At 38.6% G+C, this 20,402-nt stretch overlaps 1 protein-coding gene across 3 annotated transcripts in view; it reads right to left on the bottom strand.

The window, feature by feature from the left end:
- MYPN (myopalladin) overlaps nucleotides 1-20,402 on the bottom strand; it is an 80,376-nt gene that overhangs the window by 13,075 nt on the left and 46,899 nt on the right. For all 3 annotated transcript variants that reach the window (XM_052800239.1, XM_052800240.1, XM_052800241.1), the window contains exons 9-14: nucleotides 19,762-19,878; nucleotides 18,650-19,019; nucleotides 15,985-16,572; nucleotides 13,371-13,518; nucleotides 1,101-1,322; nucleotides 408-557 (exon numbers count right to left, since the gene is read on the bottom strand). In XM_052800239.1, coding sequence (XP_052656199.1) covers nucleotides 408-557; nucleotides 1,101-1,322; nucleotides 13,371-13,518; nucleotides 15,985-16,572; nucleotides 18,650-19,019; nucleotides 19,762-19,878 — 1,595 coding nt within the window. The remainder of the gene's footprint in view (nucleotides 1-407; nucleotides 558-1,100; nucleotides 1,323-13,370; nucleotides 13,519-15,984; nucleotides 16,573-18,649; nucleotides 19,020-19,761; nucleotides 19,879-20,402) is intronic.

Below are 20,402 nucleotides of genomic sequence, written 5' to 3'. Positions count from 1 at the left end.
ACATCTTCACATCCTAGATAAAGAGTAATTGTGTTTGGTAACACTTCCAAATTTGATGTAACTTTTTGTTTCCCCTTGCTGTATTCCTTCTGCCTGAAATATCATGTCTGTCTTGTCACCACACCTCAAAAGGTATCTATCAGCAACAGCGGGGGGGTCAGAAAATAGGGCAGGAGTTATTAATGTGAAAAAATGTCCGTAATGATGGTGACTGGGATGTGTAAGAATAGGGGAGTTGTTTCATCATTCTTCATTACATGGTTTCCTCTCCTCTCCTCTGAAGCATCTGATTTTTTATATAGTCACCACTCGATGTCAGACTAGGTGGCCCAATCTGTGCTCCTATTAACATATATTACAAAAAAAGTGAAACAAGCATTTTTATAGAGGAAAATAAAACACCTTACTTGTGGGTTTGCAGCCATAATCGTATAGTTGCCATCATCATCATTAGTAGAAGCTTCAATATGTAAAGAACATGTTCCATCTTCTTCTCTGTTCATTTTGAAATGTGTGTTTTTCTTTGAAATCTGCTTGCCATCCTTGAACCAGTATACCTGTAGTGATCAGACCCCCCCCCCCCAGTGACTTAACACTTGCTCTGTAGTGGAATAGTGACTAGAAAAAATGCAGATAAGAACGTGACAAAAGTTGACCAATTGCTAGTAAAAATTTTAGAATATTATAAAATTTGCAGATCAGTTACAATGTGAAATAGAATGATTCCAGGTTGAACTCGGAAAGCTGCATATCTCCTTTACAGAGTTGGGCCTGTCGGGTCCTCTTTTCTTGGCTATAGGCACATTACTGTTTATCTCAGATCAGTTCTCATCTTTCTGAGAAGTTAATCTTTTGGGGGTTTATGAAGTTCTGTTTCTCTTGGTGTCAGGTGGTTGTGAGACAGTCCATACAGTACATCAAGGCCTGATACAGGCTCAGGAGCAGATACTGATACTTTAGAAAGCAGGGGGGAAATAATTTGTTTTAGAGCTCTCTCCACAAAGCCATGTTCTTAGGAGTGAGACTTTCCAGAGGGACGTCTAGAAAATAGCGGGTGGTTGATTTTTATTCTTTTACTGCTAACAGAGAGAATGACCTACCTTGGGAATAGGTATTCCAACTATTTTGCAAGTGAATGTAATAGGAGATCCTTCCATTACCCGAAAATGCTTGAGTCTCTTATCAAAGATCGGTGCTATGTATTTGCCTGTAGGAATTTCCTCGTGTTGGACTTCATCGTCTGATTCATCCACCGGGGTACGTTCAAGGCGAAATTCTATTTCGTTCATCAGCCTCTGCTCAAAGCTTGAAATCCTGTACTCCTGCAGAGTGAAAGAGGCACAGTTCTGAACAAGATGAGTTGTATTCTGTGATATTTGCAGTCATTTGCGCTTTTAGACTAATTCTAACATAAGTGAAAATAAAAAAGCCTACAGAAACTAGAACACATTGAAACAGTCTGAATTTGGTCTGCAGACACAGATTCTCACTGCATCTTAAGTTTTTAGAATGTAACTAATGAAACTGAGTTTTTTCAAAGGCAGCTAAAAAATCAAACACGCAATTCCTCCTCTAAGTCCCTATGAAAAAACTATGCTCTTGCACACTGTTGATCAAAAAAGATCATTAAAATATACCAAATTTTGAGGATTTTGTGTGCAAATATTAGTCAGCGAATTATAGAAATGACTACTGCTATATATATCAATTCAGAATTAAATAAGGAAAACCGTACCTACTAGAAGAGAAAGCTAGGAAGAAAGTGAAATATTTTCAGAGTAATTTACCTTCAGGTTATAACTTGACCAGATTTCTAGCTGTTTTAACTGAGTAAGCAAAACATACCACATTAAAATCCTTAGAAGATTAAACAGATGATGCAAGAAAACGAGTATATTCCTACATAAATGACCATTTCCAGATAGTTTGGTGTGATTATGAGCCTCCTCCTAATCCCCTGAAGTCAGTTAGAAACCTCTCGTTACTTAGCTGTTTTGCATGAGGATGTCTTGTCTAGACCAAGAGGCATTTGACCAGATGTCTCTTGCTGTGATATGTGAAGCTTCAGACCAACAGCCAGCTTCAGTTTTTGACACCAAACCAATGTTTATCCTGGGCATGATGGAGCACTATAGGTACACCTGAATGGACTTTGCTGGTAGCATATGCTGCCTTGCTACACTAACATAGATAGCTGCAAGAATATCTTGCTTAAGTCATTATAAACTGTATTGTGGGGAAGCTTGTATTACCATATGTAGGCCTGTAGCAGTAACCAAATCGGCTTGCTCAGACCTGGATTTATGCAGTTTGTAAATCCAGAGCTTGCATTCCTGCTCCTGTTGAAGGGCACTGACATCTCTGAGAGCAGGCTTATGTTTTATTCTACTTCTGTGGCAAGCTTGGGTCTTCAGAATCTCACTTTAATCTGTCAGATAGTGCTATTACAGTGGGTTTCATTGCTTTGTTGTAGGAAGGAAATGATCTGTGGCTTGGAAGAGAAATACTTAAGCAATTCCAAAAGTACAATTCTCATTTTTTAAATAGAATTTTAGAAACTGATGAATAGTAAATAAGGAGGTAGCCTATCCTTAGATATATTCCATTTGCTGAAAAAGCAAGGTTCAGAAAATGCATCTTGTCTGAAATCTTACAGAAAGTTAAAGAACCAGCAAAGATCCCAAATCCTTGGGACTTACATCCCTGATCATTAAGCCATTCCATCATACTGCTGATTATGCTCTTGACCAGTAGTTCCCAAATAGTAAGGAGCAAAGATGGAGAGGCAGCTCAAAATTTTAGCTGACAAAGCCTTCTGATTTCTTCAGGAGACCAAAGAGACAGAAATGGCCAAAGGTTGAGAGGTTACAGGGAGTTCTGAGGAGACAGGGGTCTGTGAGACTTGGGTGTGAGAGGCAGAAAACATGGCAGGCACAAAGTAAAAAAATTTGGAAGTTGCCATGGTGGAATAAATACCTGATTTTGGTACTGTGATGGTAGATGTTGTATATCAGTCTCTTCATCTAAAGTTTTTTTGGGGGGGGGGGTTGCTGTAAGGTCAGGTCTAGTAAAGATTAGCTATGGTAGGAAAAGGTAGACAGCTCGAAGCAGGCAGGAAAGGACTTTGATGAATGAACTCTCTTTACTGGAAACTGAGTCCTCTTTCCACTCCTCTCTTCTTCTCTGATGCTGCAGGGCTGTTCCTTCCACACAGCTTTGGAGCCATGCCAGTAATTACAAGGTAACAGGAGCATTCACAGGGAGCTTAGATCGCTGGGTCCCCCCTTCAAGATACCTTCCTTACCTTTAACACTCTCCCTCCACTCTGACAGGAACACTCTGCTCTCTGATACTTTCTTCAAAAGTACCGCTGCGAGTACAGCTTTGCCAGGCGGGAGTTTTTTGAGCCTGAGGTCTGTAGAAGTGTGCCAGCCATGCGCCAAAGGGTGGGAGCCAGCCACTAGATGGTATCATCCACTCTCTTAGTTGGCTTTATTTGCTCTGTGGGCTGGCCAACAGCTGGTGATCAGCAGACAGCCTTATAAAGTTTCATCTTGTTGAGCTTTTTTTTCTTTCACGCAGCATGTCTCAACAAATTGCTTTAATAGATCAAATTCTAATCTCAGTTAAGCCAGTGTAAAACCGGAGATTCTCTGATTTCTGACCAACCAAAGCTATCATTTTTACATTTAGATGGCAAGAGCTGGTTATAGTGTTCCAAGGGAAAGTTAAGCAATCAGTCTTTTACCCTTGATACTGAGAAAAGGCCTATGTGTTTTTAGGAAGGAAGAATCAAGTAAAAATCAGAGAGTGACTACTATGTTCCAAGCAGCAGCCATGTCACCAAAATGTACTGCAGTCACACTTGTTTCTAGAGTCTCCCAAAAATTAAGGAATTCAGACCTAAATACTTTGTTGCAAGCAATGTACTGAAGAACATATTTAATATATGTGGAGCTTTGTTTCCTTCCACTTCTTTGAGAACTTACAATAGTTTCCTTCATGTTGTTTAGGTAGTTCTTGGCAGCAGAGAGCAAAATCCGTGGCAAAAAAATTGACCTACTGAGAAAGGATTACCTTGAGTGTCTGAATTTTCCAGTAGGACCTGAAGATAATATATGTAATTCTTCTAAGAATGAATTTGTTGTCAGGGATTTCACATGCTGTGTCCTTTGGAAATGTGGAGGCTAATTAAGGATTAATTAAGGTAGGGGTAATCTCTTTCCCTCCTTCCCTTTCCATCATCTAATGATTTGTCACAGGAATAAAGGTCAGGGCAATGTAGCAAGTATGGTACAGAGAGTCTCATTTCTGCCTGTTTAAACATGTTACTGTTTCTTGTGTAATGAACCTCTCAAAAATTATGTAATTATTTCTGGATATTGGTTATATGACAGCATAGTTATAAAGCTAAATGCACTGTTTTGCATACATGTTTCTCATTTATCATATTTGAGCACTTCTGAGCACTGTTATTCCCTTTGTAAAAATAAGCCATTTTTCAAGTGTTATATATGTTTAGAGGGCAACAGGGCTGCTGGACAGAGTAGGTGAAGTGACTCACAAATTGGTTATCTCAGAAGCTAGACACAGTAAGTCTGTGAAGAATTTTTACTTGGAGAAGGCAAATCTGAACTCCAGTTAGAATAGAATGAGTGGGGATGAAAAGTGTTAAAACTTCTCAGAGTCAGATAGCAATCTGAAAGCAGTAGTCTAGAAGACTAGAAATTGGAAGAGGGCTTTTGCAAGAGCCAACACCTTTTAGTTTTAAAGTGCAACATAATAAAGAACAAAGGAATAAAAATTAAGGGGGCCTGCATCTGCTTCGCATACAAAACCGTTCAATCTGCGTAATCTGGAAGTCAGCAGACAGTTATTTACTGCCCTGTGAACCTTACCAGCAGTTAACATCATTCTTTTATGGTAGTACATAAATCTGCCACTGGACTATCTTAGTTGTATACAGTCTTCAACTCTATTGAGCTATATGCATGTTTCATTAGACCTACAAAGCATGAATGTGATTACTTTTTTCAGAATGATGTAACTAATCTCTAGATCAAATTTTTCTTTACTTCAATTTTCTGGTGACTGTGTCAAAAGCAGGTTTTGGAAATGAAAATTGCTAATGACAAGAGTAATGTTTCAAATTAAAAAGGCAGTATTGTACTTTTAATACATCCTTAACTGTATAGTTGAAGACTGGGGAATCATTGCTTGGTCCCTGGAGTGAGTTTTTCATCATATGGTGTTCTCTAGCAGAGGGAAGTAATGGGGCTAGGAAGGCATTACCATTATACTTTCAAGGCATCATGTTAATGAGTAAGGTGTTGACTCCAGAACAAAATGCTACAGAGTGGAGTTAAAAGGCAATGAAATACTGCAAGCGAATGGAGAGTCCAGTATTGTTTATAGATAGTTGAGTTTAGTCAGCAGTTTTTCATACTGATTTTTTTTTCAGCTTCATTGCTGTCCAAAAGAAGTTGTGGTATATAATAAGAAATTAACAGTGTAGGGTTGCCATAGCCATGATGGCTTACAGATGGAAACCAATAGGTAGAGACAATTAACGCCTTTTATTTCCTCTATTCCAAAGGTACAGGTTTGTCTTAAGTTGTCCAACCAACTAACATAAATTAAACTTAAAGGAATTATTTTCCAAACTGTAATTAACCCCACGTTTCTTGCATCTGTTTTAGCTCTGAAAAAGTTTTCTGTGAACACAGTGTATCAATTTTTTCCTGACTGACATGCTGAAGGTACTAACTTCTTACAAACTTTACTTCATTAAGAAATATGGGCAGTTCTTCCTTTTCATATGACTGCTTGCAGAAGAAAATATGATAGAGGAAGGGATGCATCTCATGGGCCATTTTGAAGTTAATCATGGACAGGTTTTCTCTCACATTTCTTGAGTGTATGTGGCTCTGGAAATATGTGCCTACACAGAAAAAGGTTTAAAATAAAAGCAGCAGTTTGTCAGAACAAATGCATATTGCTCTACTATCAGCACTGGGCTGTCATTACTGGCAGCTGCTTCTCTGCCCGTGGAAGCCACGAGTCATTGTGTTTCCATGCAAACACAACAGTCTTTGGCTAAGAACTGTGCAGGCTGACTGCATGTGTTTGGACTGGTCATTTTAAGGAGTTATATTCAAAAATATATTTTAAATTAGAAAATAACAAAGTTAAGGTTATCACAGCCCCAAAGTTTTGCCTGTGTGTTGTGCTCATACTTCAGTCTTTGTCTTTCTAAATGTGTTGTTCAGTGTGCGTATATATGCTTATATAAATTTACACGCCAAATTTTAACACCAACATACATAGACTGAAGTTATTACGCTAAACTTCTTATAAAGAACAGGAATCTCTGAAATAAGTGGAAATACACAGTTGTATAGAGAATAAATATAATCTTGGAGTTTTTTGCTTGTTTGGAAAATTTTCTTCTAGGATTAGGAAGAACAGAAAATAGTTGTTAATATGGCTTTCTGAAGAACTGTTTTTACCACATAAGCCATAAAACTATTTCTGAATGTGATTACATAAGTGGAGTAGGGCAAAGTGTTTGTGGTTGTGGTTCAGACAAGTATTTTGTAAAGTGTCACACAAAGAACAAGTCAACGTGATCACTGGGCACAATGTTAAAACTAGGCTGCAGTTCAGCATACTGAGGAGGCTAGGGGAAAGAATACAAAGGTTCAAGCTCTGGTTTGGGGTCAAAAATGTAGTGTTTCAGCTGCTTTTTGGCAACTTTTCTGGAACATGAAGTTTTTACAGACAGGAATTCACACACTTGTTTAATATAGTAGCCAGATATTTAAAATTGTGCTATCTCCCAGCTAGAAAACTGTAAAATTCAAGCTCCTATCTAGAATTGTAAATGTTCTGTACAAATTAGTATATGTATGACATATATATATTGTAATTGTATGTAATTATCTGTATCTGTATATGCTGAGTAGACTGCAACTTTTGAAACCTGGATATTTCACAAACATGCATTAGCAAGAGAGGAGTAGGCAGTGGTTGTTGCATTAATATTGTCAGGGTATAGCTAGAAGGGTAAAAGACTTAAAACTGGCCAGACCAAAGCCAGGAAATGTGCTGGTGAATATGTGTCTTAAGCAGTTCTGTACCATTTTTCTCTAGTCATTAGTAGCACCGTGTGAGCGAGCTGCGCAATGTTATTGCCACAGAGACATGTAGTGTATTCAGTATATGGTTTGACAATGTAGCTGAACCAGTTTAGTTGCCAGCTTGTGCTAACAGCAGCATTCCCCCACTTCCCTCCCTGCTTATACTTATATGTTCCCACACATCCCTCCTGCCATCACTGGCGGTCATCCAATGCCACAGTGACCTGTTCTGCAGGAGTGAGCTAGAAGAAAGTTAACTCAAAAGGAAAAAAACAAAAAAGTCATACAAGTTCTAGTGGAAATTTGGGGCAGATGGAGAAGTGAAATGCAACTTCTCTTCTGGGGAGTTGCTAGCCTTTGCACTGCCTTGGCAATATTGTGTGTGCTGCTGGATGGTTGTAATTTGACCAGTATGGCAAACAAAATCTTCTCTCAATGCAAGTCTTGTTGAAGGTACAGACTGACATAATTTTGTCTTGGTGATCAATCTGTTTGGCCCCGTCACCATCACTTTTTGAGCACCTGACAGCAAGGCACCCTTCAGGGCAGGGCTGTTACCTGCATTTTACGTATGGGAAACTGAGGCCTAAATAAGCTAAGTGACCTGTTAAGGTAACATAGAAAATCTGTGACAGAGCAGAGAGTTGGATCATGGTCTGCTAGATCTTGAATCAAGTAATCTAGCTCCTGGGCCATTCTGCTACCTGTGAACCTTTTTGGCAAAAAGGGGAATTGCACAGACTGTAGTAATTCCTGTAATTTTCTAAGCATCTTTGTGTGTAAATGTGTGTTCTAAAATCCTGGATCTGTTGAAGTTAAAACCTATCTTGCTGTTGACTTTAGCAGGATTCAGATCTTAGTGAAAATACGTGCTAACAGTTAGTAGAAGCTTGTAGCATCAAAATAATCTGATGTTAGCATAGTAACCCATGGAAATTACCACAAATAGAAAGGCTAGAGGAACTTTATTTGAATGTTGATTCTCATATACTGTATGAAAACATAATTCTGTTTGCCACTCATTGCCAGCTCCAGACAAATTTCCCAATTTAATCCCAGTTTTGTAACTTTTGCTAGATTGGCTTTTTGGCAGAATTATTCTATATCCAGTTAACAGTTTATCTAAGAAACTGGCATATATTGCATCTCAGCATCTGTTTCCAAGTTGTAACAGTCCTTGGCTTCAAAGTCTCATCTAGGCTACTCTGACTGAAATCTTCTGTTTGGATTCTCTCTCCTTCCCGCCCCCCCAGCCCCCCTCAACAGTGGGAATCAAAAAACAACACATCCAACGTGCATGCGTTTCTTCACTTATCATCTCCCATGAAGAAGTATCACTGAAGCGCCTTCCTTCTTGCAGATTAATTATGTTGGGCTGTCTTAAATGGCACAAGGCATGAATATCATGCTCTCCAAATGTAAACACAAACCCTTGAAGAGTCTAGCAAGTCATCTGTGGTACACAGCTAGACAATATTCGAAATATAGTTCAGCTCAAAGTGATTGAGCAATAGGAAAACAGAAGAGAAAGCAAATGAGGTTTGCATCTCCAGCTCCCACAGACTTCTCAGCTGGAGTGAGTGGCTTAGAAGTATGTGTGAAAGCATGAGGAGCTCGGGTTGCCTTTCCTAGGTGATGAGTTCTGCAAGCCAGGATCCTTACCAGGAATACCTGTCTGTATTTTGTTGTTGATTAGATCTAGGTCTTGAGAAGACAGCTACAAGTGGTTGTTCAGCTCTCCATTCCCACGATTATTGGGAGTTTATACCTATTAATATCAAGATCTGGTAATTTGTCTTGGTCAGGTTCTTAAATCTCTTCTCGTTTCTAGTACAGAGCAAACAAGCTTCTGTGAGGACTCCTTGTGGCTTAACTCCCATCCTTAGTCCAAAATTGCCTACATTGGCTGACCTTTGAGAGACACTGTGAAGCTTGTTTTTAAGCAAGATTTTTGGAGTGATTGAATTAAGGAATTAAGTGTAATTCTTGTGCTCTAGGGAACAGAGTTCTTGGTGATTCTTGGGACCTTTCTGAGGCTGACTGCTTAGTATGGGAACTGTGAGGAGATGATTCTGTTTGATCAGCGTTGGGGTGTTAGTGGTGATGTGGCCTGTGCGATGAGTTAGATTCTGCTTATGGTTTTACAGGCCGTGGTTTTTAATGGTCTAAAAGCTTCTGGACAAACCCTGCGTCTCTTCTGCTCTGAAAGTTCTTATAAAGTATTCCCTAGCAAAAGTAAAGAATATTCATGTGAGGGCTGTGCATAACTTTCTAAACAGCTGTAGGTTTACTCTTTGTCCTAAAAATAAGGCAGTGACCATGCTGCTATCTGGGTCTTACATAAGACACAACCAACCAGCATTGCCACATGATATTCTTCATAGTAAATGACACAGGTATGTCAGCACAGTTTGTAGTTCTTATAACCAAAAGGTATAAATTCCTTTATTACTGTATAGGATTTTGAGGTTTAATTACCTCATCTTTCTGTTTTATATTATTTGTATAGCAAAGTTTTGAGGAGATAATATCATTAATTTCTAAGTTTTGCCTGTAAAGCTGAATTTCCTCTATTTATAGTCCCATTGGTGAAGCCTGTAAATGTTTTCAAATACCAGGGTAAAAGAATCAGTTTGCATTATACATTTATATTTTTTTCCATTTGCCAAAATCTCCCCAAATTCTCCGTCTGCCCTTTTCTCCCCACGTGTCTTTTTGTTTCTACATGACATGTACTAACTGAACATTACCAAGATATTTTACTTGTAAGGAAAATAAAAGGCCCAATGGACTAGACTGACAGATTTTTGGAAGCAGAGATAACACTGGGTGTGCTCTGCTTTCATCAAATGGTGCAGTAGCCCAGACACTCACTGAAGTTATGAGACTTGGATGCTCTGTCTCACAGGATTTCAACCTCGGCCTCCAAGAGGAAGCTCTGAGCTCCATGCTAATAAAACATTATGGGGGTGGAGATGAGTGGACAGGGAAGTTCTTTGTCCTTCTTGTCCTCTTTCACTTTGCAGAAATACTGAAACATCCACTACAGCAAGGACAAGAATCCAGGTGTTTGTCCTAGTTGCTAGGCAGGAGTGTGATTCTCTTTTTCTCTCTCTGTCTCTCTCAGTCTGTCTATGTTTCTTTTCTCCAACACGAACTGGAAGAAAGGATTCTAGCAGCTTCCTCAAACAACCCTAACCATTAAGCTGAAATGGTCTCTGAAATGTCCTGCTAAAGGAGGGCCTGTTCTACACTGCCTGAAAGTCTTAAGTTTTATTCATTGAGCTGGAGAAGGTGAGAGAAAGGCTCGGGTCTCCTGTTGCGGAAGCTGTTCTGAAAGGTGGAATTTCCAGATTTTTATCCTGCTGATAAAGAATGCTTAATTATTTGTGCAACCTGGGACAGCACCAACAATACAGGTACCCACTGGCAAGGAGTTAGGCTGTCCTTATGGGAGTTAAGAGTTACAAATTTGACTGTCTTCAGGCCAAGGAAGAAACTGAGTGAAGTCTCCTATATTCCAGGATTTGTCCTAACCTCTTCCTGCAATTGCATAAAGCTAATCCTCATTTAGTGTATCTTCTGTTTGAAAGAACTGAGCAAATCTGACTGAAGACATTTGGTAGAACTGAACCACATTTTTTTCAACATCACTAATTGTGATGAAATTTCACCTGGCAATATAGCATACTACCATCTGCATAAATGACAGGTATGGCATTTTTTTTCTGGTAAAAACGGCAGCTTGTTATTGCATGTACTTGATCAAAGTTGCAGCTAGAATCTTAGCAAAATCATGTTTGTATTTCTGTCAGCACTGCATGATTATCATAGCTGTAGAAGACCAGAGACTAATCTGTTCTGTCTCATGCAACATCAGCGAAATTACCAACTATGTTCTGATTCTGGATTTCTTTATTGTTGGTGATGAATGATGTACTGGATGAAACAGAAGGAGTACATCTGGATTATTAGATATCATGCTGAGTGCATAATGCTGACACTTAGGAAAATCTTGACTTGTAAGCTAAAGACTTTTCATACGGAAGTCAATGTTAGATAATAAATAGAGCACCAGAATGTAAATCACTCATGTTCATTACTGCACTTTATATAGTAATATAAGACAATAACAGTACTTTAAGGCACAGACTTGTCATCTGCAGCTTTCATTCTGGATGATCCCTACATGCTCTGCAGATATTGTAAATGAGACCAAATGCTGCTATTGAAATACGGGGTTACAATACAATTTGCTAAATAAAAATACGCTATAGGACACATTTTATGAGAAGGAATTTTTAAAATAGCATGTAGAAAATACAAAGAAGCCAACACTTTGAGATTCTTATTGGATGCTGTACTCCATTCATTATGCAGTGATCTCTCACACGGAGGAGAGAGTTGCGTTCCTATTTATGAGAAAGTGAATGAGAAGCCCCTCCCTACCATTATAATAATCAATTTAATGCAGATATGCTATATATAGGTTGAAAATGTCTCCTTTTTAATTCTGTGTTAATTAGGAGGAAGAGGAAAAAACAGGACAAAATCTATGGGTGTGAATCCAGCACTCCAACATATTATTCTCACGATGTTGACTGTTATATAAATGGCAAAGCAATAGGAATTTTGGCAAATACTATGCATCCTCTCATCTCTTTAAATAATCACTGCTTTCACTGAGGAGAAAACTCAGACTCGAATTTGCTGGAGTCAGTCTGAGCAGTGGTTTTCCTCAATGTGGAAGAATAAAATCAGAAGTGATTAAAGGTGGGAACTCAGGGGAAAATGAGGGAACTTTTATTGAGCAATCCTAAAATTGTTTTCTAGTTCATTACCATTGGCATTCTAATTACCATAACAATTAGAGAAATGACAGCTTTGAAGTTTTCCAGTGTTTGGGGGATTTGGGAATCAAGATTTTGGTTTGCTCTCATACAGAATAGTGAATAAGTGTATAAATAACTTTTGCTGTCAGCAGATAACTTTGACACTAGTAGTGATCATTGTTTCTAAAGGGGTTATCATGCAGTTAACTCGAAAGACTGATTGGTATTTCACAGTAGCGCTCTAAATAATTTGTTTTACTACCATAGCAAGCACAAATTGTAACACTTGTGATTCATCTGCAAAACATACCGCTTGCCAGTTGTTTTACTCAAAGTGCTTTGGCAGCGTGATCTGTCAGAAAGAAAGGTCAACAGCAAAATTAAAAAAACAGGGATTAGACTGCAGTTGTCCACAGAGGGTAATTTGCTCCAGAGACTCCACGGCTTTTTGCTTATCTTTGCATGTTCTGTCAGAAGGGCTAACAGACGTTGTGAAGAGTTCCCTTGTTGACGACAGATCAGGGTAAACCATTAATTGCTGTGTTAAGCCTGAGCTGGTGGGACAGCTGTGGAGGGCTCTGTGGCCACGGTGAGAGTAGCATGATCACCTACAGACAGAACAGCTCTCTAGCAGTCCTTAGTGTGTCCCCACTGTTACCTGAGGGTGGTTGAACCTGATTTATAGTGATTTCAACCTCAAAGTATTATTTCATTTTTTATTTCTTCTTCACTTTCATAGGCACTGCCCAGATCCAGTGAATTTATTGATTCCAGTTAAGAATGAACTGATATTTAGTTCCTTGAACTCTGTAAAAGGCTTGTTATTTTGCTAAACTCTAATAATGCTAGGCCTGAAGTTTGGTGTATGCCAGTAACAGCTACCAAAAACTTTGTTAAGTTCCTCACAAGTCCCTGTCAATTCATTTAAGTTGGGAGATTTGGAAAAATAGGTCGAATGCTAAAAATTACATTCTGTATTTTAGTTCAACCAAATTAAAACTAGAAACCTTTTCTTAACCAGTTTGATTACTCCTTAATTTGTGTTAAAAATATAGTGTATGAATGTGTATGTGCACAATGAGTTGAGCAACTTGTAAAGTGAAAAAATGAAATCCAATGTACAGAAGCTTCCATGGAAAGAAAAAAGTTTTACATTCCTACCGGTCTGTAATAGAGATGATCAGAAATTAAAAATGCTACTCAGCCACAAAGTAAACCCTCTACAGCTGCATCCCCTCATACTTCCTATTTAAAGCTTCCGTTTGCTATTCCAAACCAGTACTTGCCACCAAAGCTCACTCCACAAAGTGGCATAGCTGGTCAACTGCACAATCCACAAGTCATAATACATGTCTTGTTCATGTGTAAAATTTATTTTAATAACACTCGATTTTCTTACCTGCTGACTACTTTGTTGATTAACATCCTCTCTGAAATGGAGTTTTCTTTCCAGGTCCTTTACAAGTGCAGCTTTATTTTCCCGAATAGAATCATCTGTTGCTAATGGCAGAGGCTTCAGATTTTTCTTTGTTAATCCCTGGGTCGGGCTATTAAAAGAAAATTCTGATACTAACATGCAGCAACCAGTATATATTTTTTTTGTCACCTGTGTGATATGATATGTTACGCTTCAGTTGTCTGAAGGAACCTACTATTTATTTATGTAGAAGCCAAAGCACAATATGGGATTTGATTTTTTGATACTACTTTAATGGTGCATCCCATTCCCATGCCAGTAGGAATTAAGGACACACATCTTAAAGAGAATAAGCATTATAATACTGTAATAAGCCTCTAAGTTCCATTTATATTTATCCTGGAATAATGATGTTACAATGAATGCCAAAGAAATGTATATAGGTATTACCATAGGTATACAATTTGTACATTTTACTGGATCAGGCAATAATTTAAAAGTTAATACATTTCCTCATTGATCTTTATCTCACATCTTCATTGATCATTTACTCTTTCCATGTACTTTTACTTCTTTCATTTCTCTCACCCTTTTATGGCACCTAACATCAACAGTTCTTTTTATTTTCATTTTATAGATGTAGTCTGTTTTATTTTAGTAAGGTTTGAAAACAGTTAAATTCTTAAATAGGACTGTCGGGAGACTGTGAGAGTGCACCACTGAAGCACAGCAGCAGCACACTACTAGAGAGTATGCAGCGTTCCAGTAGTGGGATCCCAGGACTTGGGATCTTAATAACAGGGGGTTGTTGTGGTTTAACCCCAGCCAGCAATATCCTGAGCGAAATAAAACTAGTAGCTTCCTAGCTACTAGGAAGACAGTTAACTCTATCCCGGCTGAAACCAGGACAGTATCCAGGTAAAAGCTGTAACTGATGATTGCCGTGCAAGATACCTTCCTTTTGTTGTTCTGCAGACATGGTGATCTCTCACTGCTTTTGTAACCAGAGTTATTGTAATTGATAATGCCAAATAAGGAAGCTGAAACTTCAATAGATATTCACAGATTAGCACAGATACTGTTCAGGTTCCTTCCTGATCTTTTGTGCCCTCACTTTGACTCTCTCCCATGTAGAGATCTAGATTTGAATCTCAGCACGATGAGCTCCAGTTATGTGGGAATTCAGCTCTGGGCTGGGACCCAGGAAAGATGAAATGAAGAAAACAATATTTAACTACTCTACCTGGTAGGCATATTGTAAGGATTTATTTGGTAATGCCTGTACAGCAGTTATAAAAAGTAAAGCACTTTGCAAGGGTTAAGTGTCATTAATGCAAAGAGAATAGTGCTTGAGCACTTGTGCACCAGCTCTGAAGGGGAGGAAGGAGAGTGGATGAGTAGTTGCAGTTGTTTTTTGCTTGCTGTTGCCATGTTGTGAAAGCAGGCCACAGGCTTGAGATGGGTATAGTTAAAACCTTCACTGTGAACCTTATAACTTTACTGTGTATGCCTGCCCATGATGCCAGGGCCATGAAGGCCTCCAGGCATGTGCCACAGGGTAATGGCAATTATGTGGCTGTGCTGGGCCACTAGGAAGTCTGTGAGTAGGAGTGCAATAATGGTTTGAAGGCAGGGTTTCTTGGCACATAGAGTGGTGAATGCTATGTATACAGGGACACTTTTTTTTTCTGTTATAATTACAGATTGGTTGATGTAGTATCAGCAGGATAAGTAGGAGATTGTGACTTACTGATGGCTATCACTACCTTCAAGTGTACCATTGGTAAAAGGTGGAAATATTCCTTCCTTTATGCAGAATTTGAAGTTCTATTAATAAAAAATTGTATCAACCTACTGGCGCTAGCCGTGCTAACACAAGGTTCACATAGTCCGCAAAAGGGATATTAATTTCAACTCTACTAGTAAAGAAGGAAGTCTTAAGGCCACGACCTTTCCAGTACATCATCATCCTTACTTGCTTGTATGGTGGTAGCCATTTTGTCACAGAAATCATGCTGGCTGTCAATTAAAATATTTATGTGCAAACCATTAACTCTTCTGAGATTTCTGGGGGGCTTTAAATATAGAAAGTATTGCAAGCAGAAAAATACCTTTACTTAAGTTATTTCTTAGATTTACCTGGACTAAGAAATAACTTACATTATGAGGTACCTTTTAAAACTTTACTTGTTGCTTACAATAGGTAAGAATGTTTTTATAGCTCATACAGGCAAATGGTCTTAGAGTGGCTTACCCTGCAATGTCATGAAATCTCTTTAGTCCCACTAGTACAGTCTTACAAATCTCTGAGCCCCCAAATTCTTGTATATACCTGTTTATAAACTCACATTTCTCTATCTTGAATTTATCTTACCCTTGATGTATCTTATTATAGAAGCTACTATTCCTTGCTTTCTAAACTGAATGTAAATGTTAGATGAAATGACCAGAATATATGAATAACTCACTTTTCTGTTTTATTAATTACTTGCATTTCAGTAAGCTCCCCACTGAACCCTTGAACAGAAACACATCTTAGCTTCCTTTATGAGTATTTCTTGTCCCTGCTTCTGCGCATATGGCTTATGCTACTTACGTGGCTGGTGAACTTCTGGGCAGTCCCATAGCATTGGTTGACGGCACAGTAGGAAGTGAAGGCAGAACAGCGCTAAGGAAAGCTACTGGATTCTGAATCCGGCCAGTTGGGGAGATAGGAGCAGGAGTCACACTCTGTGGCTGAACCTGTTTTGCACTAGATGTAGAAAGTGTTAATGGAAGCACCATGGATTCTTTAGGGCTTGGTAGAGACTGTTCACTTTTGCTTGTAAACCCTCCTGAAGACCTTGATTGGGCAGGTGGAGGATTTCCTGTGAAATTTTCCTTGTTATTTGTTCTTTGAGTTCCTTGAGGGATGTTGCTGAATGTTGTAACTGAGGAGCTAGAACTGGAGCTGGTAGGCGGTGTGGTTTGTGATGGTAGGAACTGCTTAGGTCGGGTATAGCTGAACGCTTGCGAAGCAGAAGCTTTGCTTTGTTTGTACGTAGTTGAGGTGGACTGTTGATGGAGTGAAGTAGCAGAATTCAGTAAAGCTGTGTTGAATGACAGTTCTCTTGTAGATATCTGATGCACCTGCTGTTGTTCAAGCAAGACCTGGTTGTGGAGCTGTTTTAACTGGGTCTGATCACTGCATATAAAACAAAGATGAGCAAAATTGGTCATGAGCCCTGAATGTGCTGGCTGACTACATTTCCATATGTGAATTGGAAGAGAATAGTTCTATATCGTGTGATACAGTAAGAGGTAGGGGAAACTGCTACATGACATATTCTCTTAACATTATGAGAAGAGCATAATATTAGTTTGCTACTAAACTAAACTTTTCCTTCTTCTCCCCTTCTTTGCCAGAGGCACAAAAGGTTTTTGTTTGAAAATTGACTGAAGGCGATTCTTACATTTTAACACATGAATTGTAAATATAAATCTTACTTGAAGATATTTAAGGGATAGCATTGTCCAATTCTGCTCTGTCACCTTAGTACTTCTCTGCTTGTATAACTAAGAGTAGGATTTGGTTTATCGGATTTTAAATGAGCATTTGTAAGCCAGATTGTAGTTATTTAGCTCCTATTAAAGTGGGTTCTGAAACCAGCATTTTGGCTAATAAAGCTTTGTAATAATCCACCAAAAGAGATATTACCAACGTAGTTTAGGTGGTGGTGGCATTCAGTGACAAGCAGGAGTGCATAATTCAGAGAGGACTTGCATTTCATGCAGCTATTGTTTCCTAGATGCTATCTACTCTATATGTCTTCAGGGTTTTATTACTTTGCAATTAAGGAAAATTATTTTGCCAAGTGGTTTATTTAGTTATTATGTATATGGAAATACAGCATATGGAAAACAGGCTAACTTTTTCCCTTCCGAAACGAAAAAGGACATAGAGAATATAGAAAATGATAATGGAATAAATTGTTGAGTATTAAATTACTATTGTTAAAAAGTGAAAAATGTGGAAGTAGAGACCAACCACAACTGGTGCTGACAAACAATGTACATGAAGTCAACAGAAATTCTTTTAAATAAAATATAATCTACTAAAGAAAAGTCACATTAAAGGTAAATAAAGATAGCAATTTCAAACTTTCAAAAAGTAGGTTGTTCGAGAGTTAGAAGTTGTGCAATCGTGATTTTGTGTCCTTCATATATACATCTGCAAAATAATGCACTCATTTGTTACAGGTTTTTTTGGCTGGGAGGGTGGGGGGTGGGATGAGAGAAATTCTGCTTTATGCAAGCATCAGGCAACTTAAATACCGCTTCTGCTCCCCCCTTAAACACACTGTAGCTCTGAAAGTAAATAGGACTGTGAATATGGGCTTAACAAATTAAAAAAAACACTGCTCCAAGTTCTTCCTCTGCTACATGGTATGTAAGTTCTGTCTTCTCATTTGTAATGTTTATGCTATGAAATTACATCCCTGCTTAAGAGTACCAATGAATTACTTTTTAAAAGTCCTTCCTGAGCCTTTAGTTAAAGCTTCTGCCTATTTAAGAAATGAAATGAAGGACTCTGCACGCTTTTTGTTAAACTAGATTTGGGAGGTTTCTGAAAAGATATTTCTTAATAAACTGCAGTGTGAATTCCATAAATTGTCCTCTAAGAAAACTACACTACTTCTTAAAATTTCCCCTTGAGCTCACAGTGCGCGAATCATGCCGGTGCTTTTTAGACCAAGTGGTTTCACATTATGAAACATTTCTAAGTATTTTATCTGTTTTAGGAGGAGATTATGTTTGTGAGACATAAAAGTCATGAGGCATGGCCTTTGGGACTACAGTTGCTAGCTAGTTGCTAGCCCATACTATGTACAAGACTACATATGTCTGGTCTGGGCAAAATTGCATACTCAGAATTGAGTGAGATATAATTGGAGAACCTGCTTTTATTTTACCTGCATAAAAGCAGTGTTGTTCACCTTTTGTTTGCAGCAGAAAATATTGTGGAATTAAATACAATTTCAAAGGGAGAACATTTTCCTTTTAAAATTGGAGAACGCTTTTCCCAAGAGGCATATACAGAAAAAAATATCTATCTCTGTAGAATATGTATTTCTAAGAGCATTGTTAATTAGGCCAGCCCCATGTGATACTGTCTTTTTTGTTCTGCGTTTGAGTTTTTTGCTCTAGTGCAATAGTGTCCTGGTCTATAAATACTAAATACTAACAGTGATGTTCCTGAGAGTTAGAATCCTTTTACTTACAGCTTTGGTTTAGCCAATACTGGGGGGGGTTCCTTGGATGGCGATGTCGGCTCTGGTATTTTCATTGGCTGTCCATTTATCCTCTCTTGGAAATAGTTGGGTCTGGTTTGGTTTGTAGCACCAGGTCCATCCTCTGATGATGATTCACTTCCTTTATCATCTTCAGGCAGCTTGAAGTGCACACGGAGACCTATCTTGGAACTCGATCTGGGTTCATTGTGGTTCACAAGAACACCTTCAAGTTTAGGTTTGGGGGTTTGATTTACTACACGAGAGGAAGGAGTACATGGGGGAGGTTGATGTTCAGCAGCAATTAAGTTGATTGAGCTCATTGGGTGAAGGGTAGCAGCATTACTAGTGTCTTCAGATGCTGAAATAGCAAATATCCAACTTTCGGTGATATGTAAATATCATAATTATAGTGAAATGAAATCACAAAAGTTACAGTTGGAAAAACTCACTCTGATGTCCTTCCAGCTGTTGGAGTGAGTTGTTTGACCTCATTTGTTTAACAACAAATTCCCTTAACAAAGGAAGATTGTAAAACTGGGGGAAAAAGAGACACAGGTCTAGTTTGGAAGATCCAGTAGTGGTCTTCAGCCATGTGCCCTGTGAATTCCACTAGCATCTTTGAAATACAAACTTTCTTTTCAGAGAATTCTTTAACTTTTTCATTACGAAGAACACTGCCAGAACTTGAGCTGAATTGGAGTCAACAGTGTACTATGCTTTTATGTACTGTACTTTGCTCACCTAACTGCTTAGTGCCTTGGCAGCATAAACGGCGTAGGCAGTATGAAAGAATCTGTTCTGAGGTTTCCTCCTTTGGGCTCTGCACCAAAGGGTTATTGAAACAGCAAACTAGACAGTCCACAGAGATTCCAAAAATGGCTATTGCCGAACTCTTGAGGTCAACAAGAGTTGTGTTTTTGGAAGGGCTGTGTGGGATTCATTCCCTAATGTTCCTTGTTCCTTCACATTTCTAATTGGGGAAGGACATTTTGAAAAGACATAGCAATCCGTATGTTCGATAAGCAGCCTGGACTGCACAGTGCAGCAGGTGGCTCTGCCTTGTATTTACTAGCAAGCAAAGGACTAAAACAAACTCTTACCTTTGACAGTTAGATGAGCTATACTAGATACTGTGCCGTATTTATTGCTTGCAGTACAGGTGAAACTACCAGAATCTTCTGAAAATACTTCAGCAATAACGAGAGTACAAATTTCCTCTGCAAAGCATCAGAGCAGTGTTATTACTTGCAGTGAACATGCATTGGACAAACACACAAAGCCTTGACTACCCTCAGGGACATTTCCTTAAGGTTTTCCACCTTGCTCAGTTTGATTTTAGTTTCATCAGTATTATCAATTTTGGCAGCCTTTGTGTGCAGCAGCTGTTACCAGCATTGTCTGCAGCAACTGGTACCCTCTGTGCTCCAGCATGCCCAATGAAAGTGAAGAACAGGTGTCAGCAGTGTTTGGAAAACATTAGAAAATGTTTTCCTAATCACATGAAGTACAGACTTTCTCTCTGAAGAACTTAAAATTTAATTTTGAGAAATAGACTGTACTCTATACCCGCAACTCACTAAAATACATGTATTTTTATTGCTGCAGATTGAAAGATTAGTTATAATTAACTGGGAACAATTCAAGTGGAGTCACTCTGTAAGGTGAAGAAATACAAAACACATACATATAGGCTGGCATTTTCCAAAAGTACCAGTGCAGATTTGCAGATAGAGGGGATTGT

The sequence above is a fragment of the Harpia harpyja genome, chromosome 10 (assembly GCF_026419915.1).
Source record: "Harpia harpyja isolate bHarHar1 chromosome 10, bHarHar1 primary haplotype, whole genome shotgun sequence".
NCBI classification, from domain to species: Eukaryota; Metazoa; Chordata; class Aves; order Accipitriformes; family Accipitridae; genus Harpia; species Harpia harpyja.
Note: the sequence above shows the minus strand (reverse complement) of the source record. Positions and strands in the feature narration are given on the sequence as shown.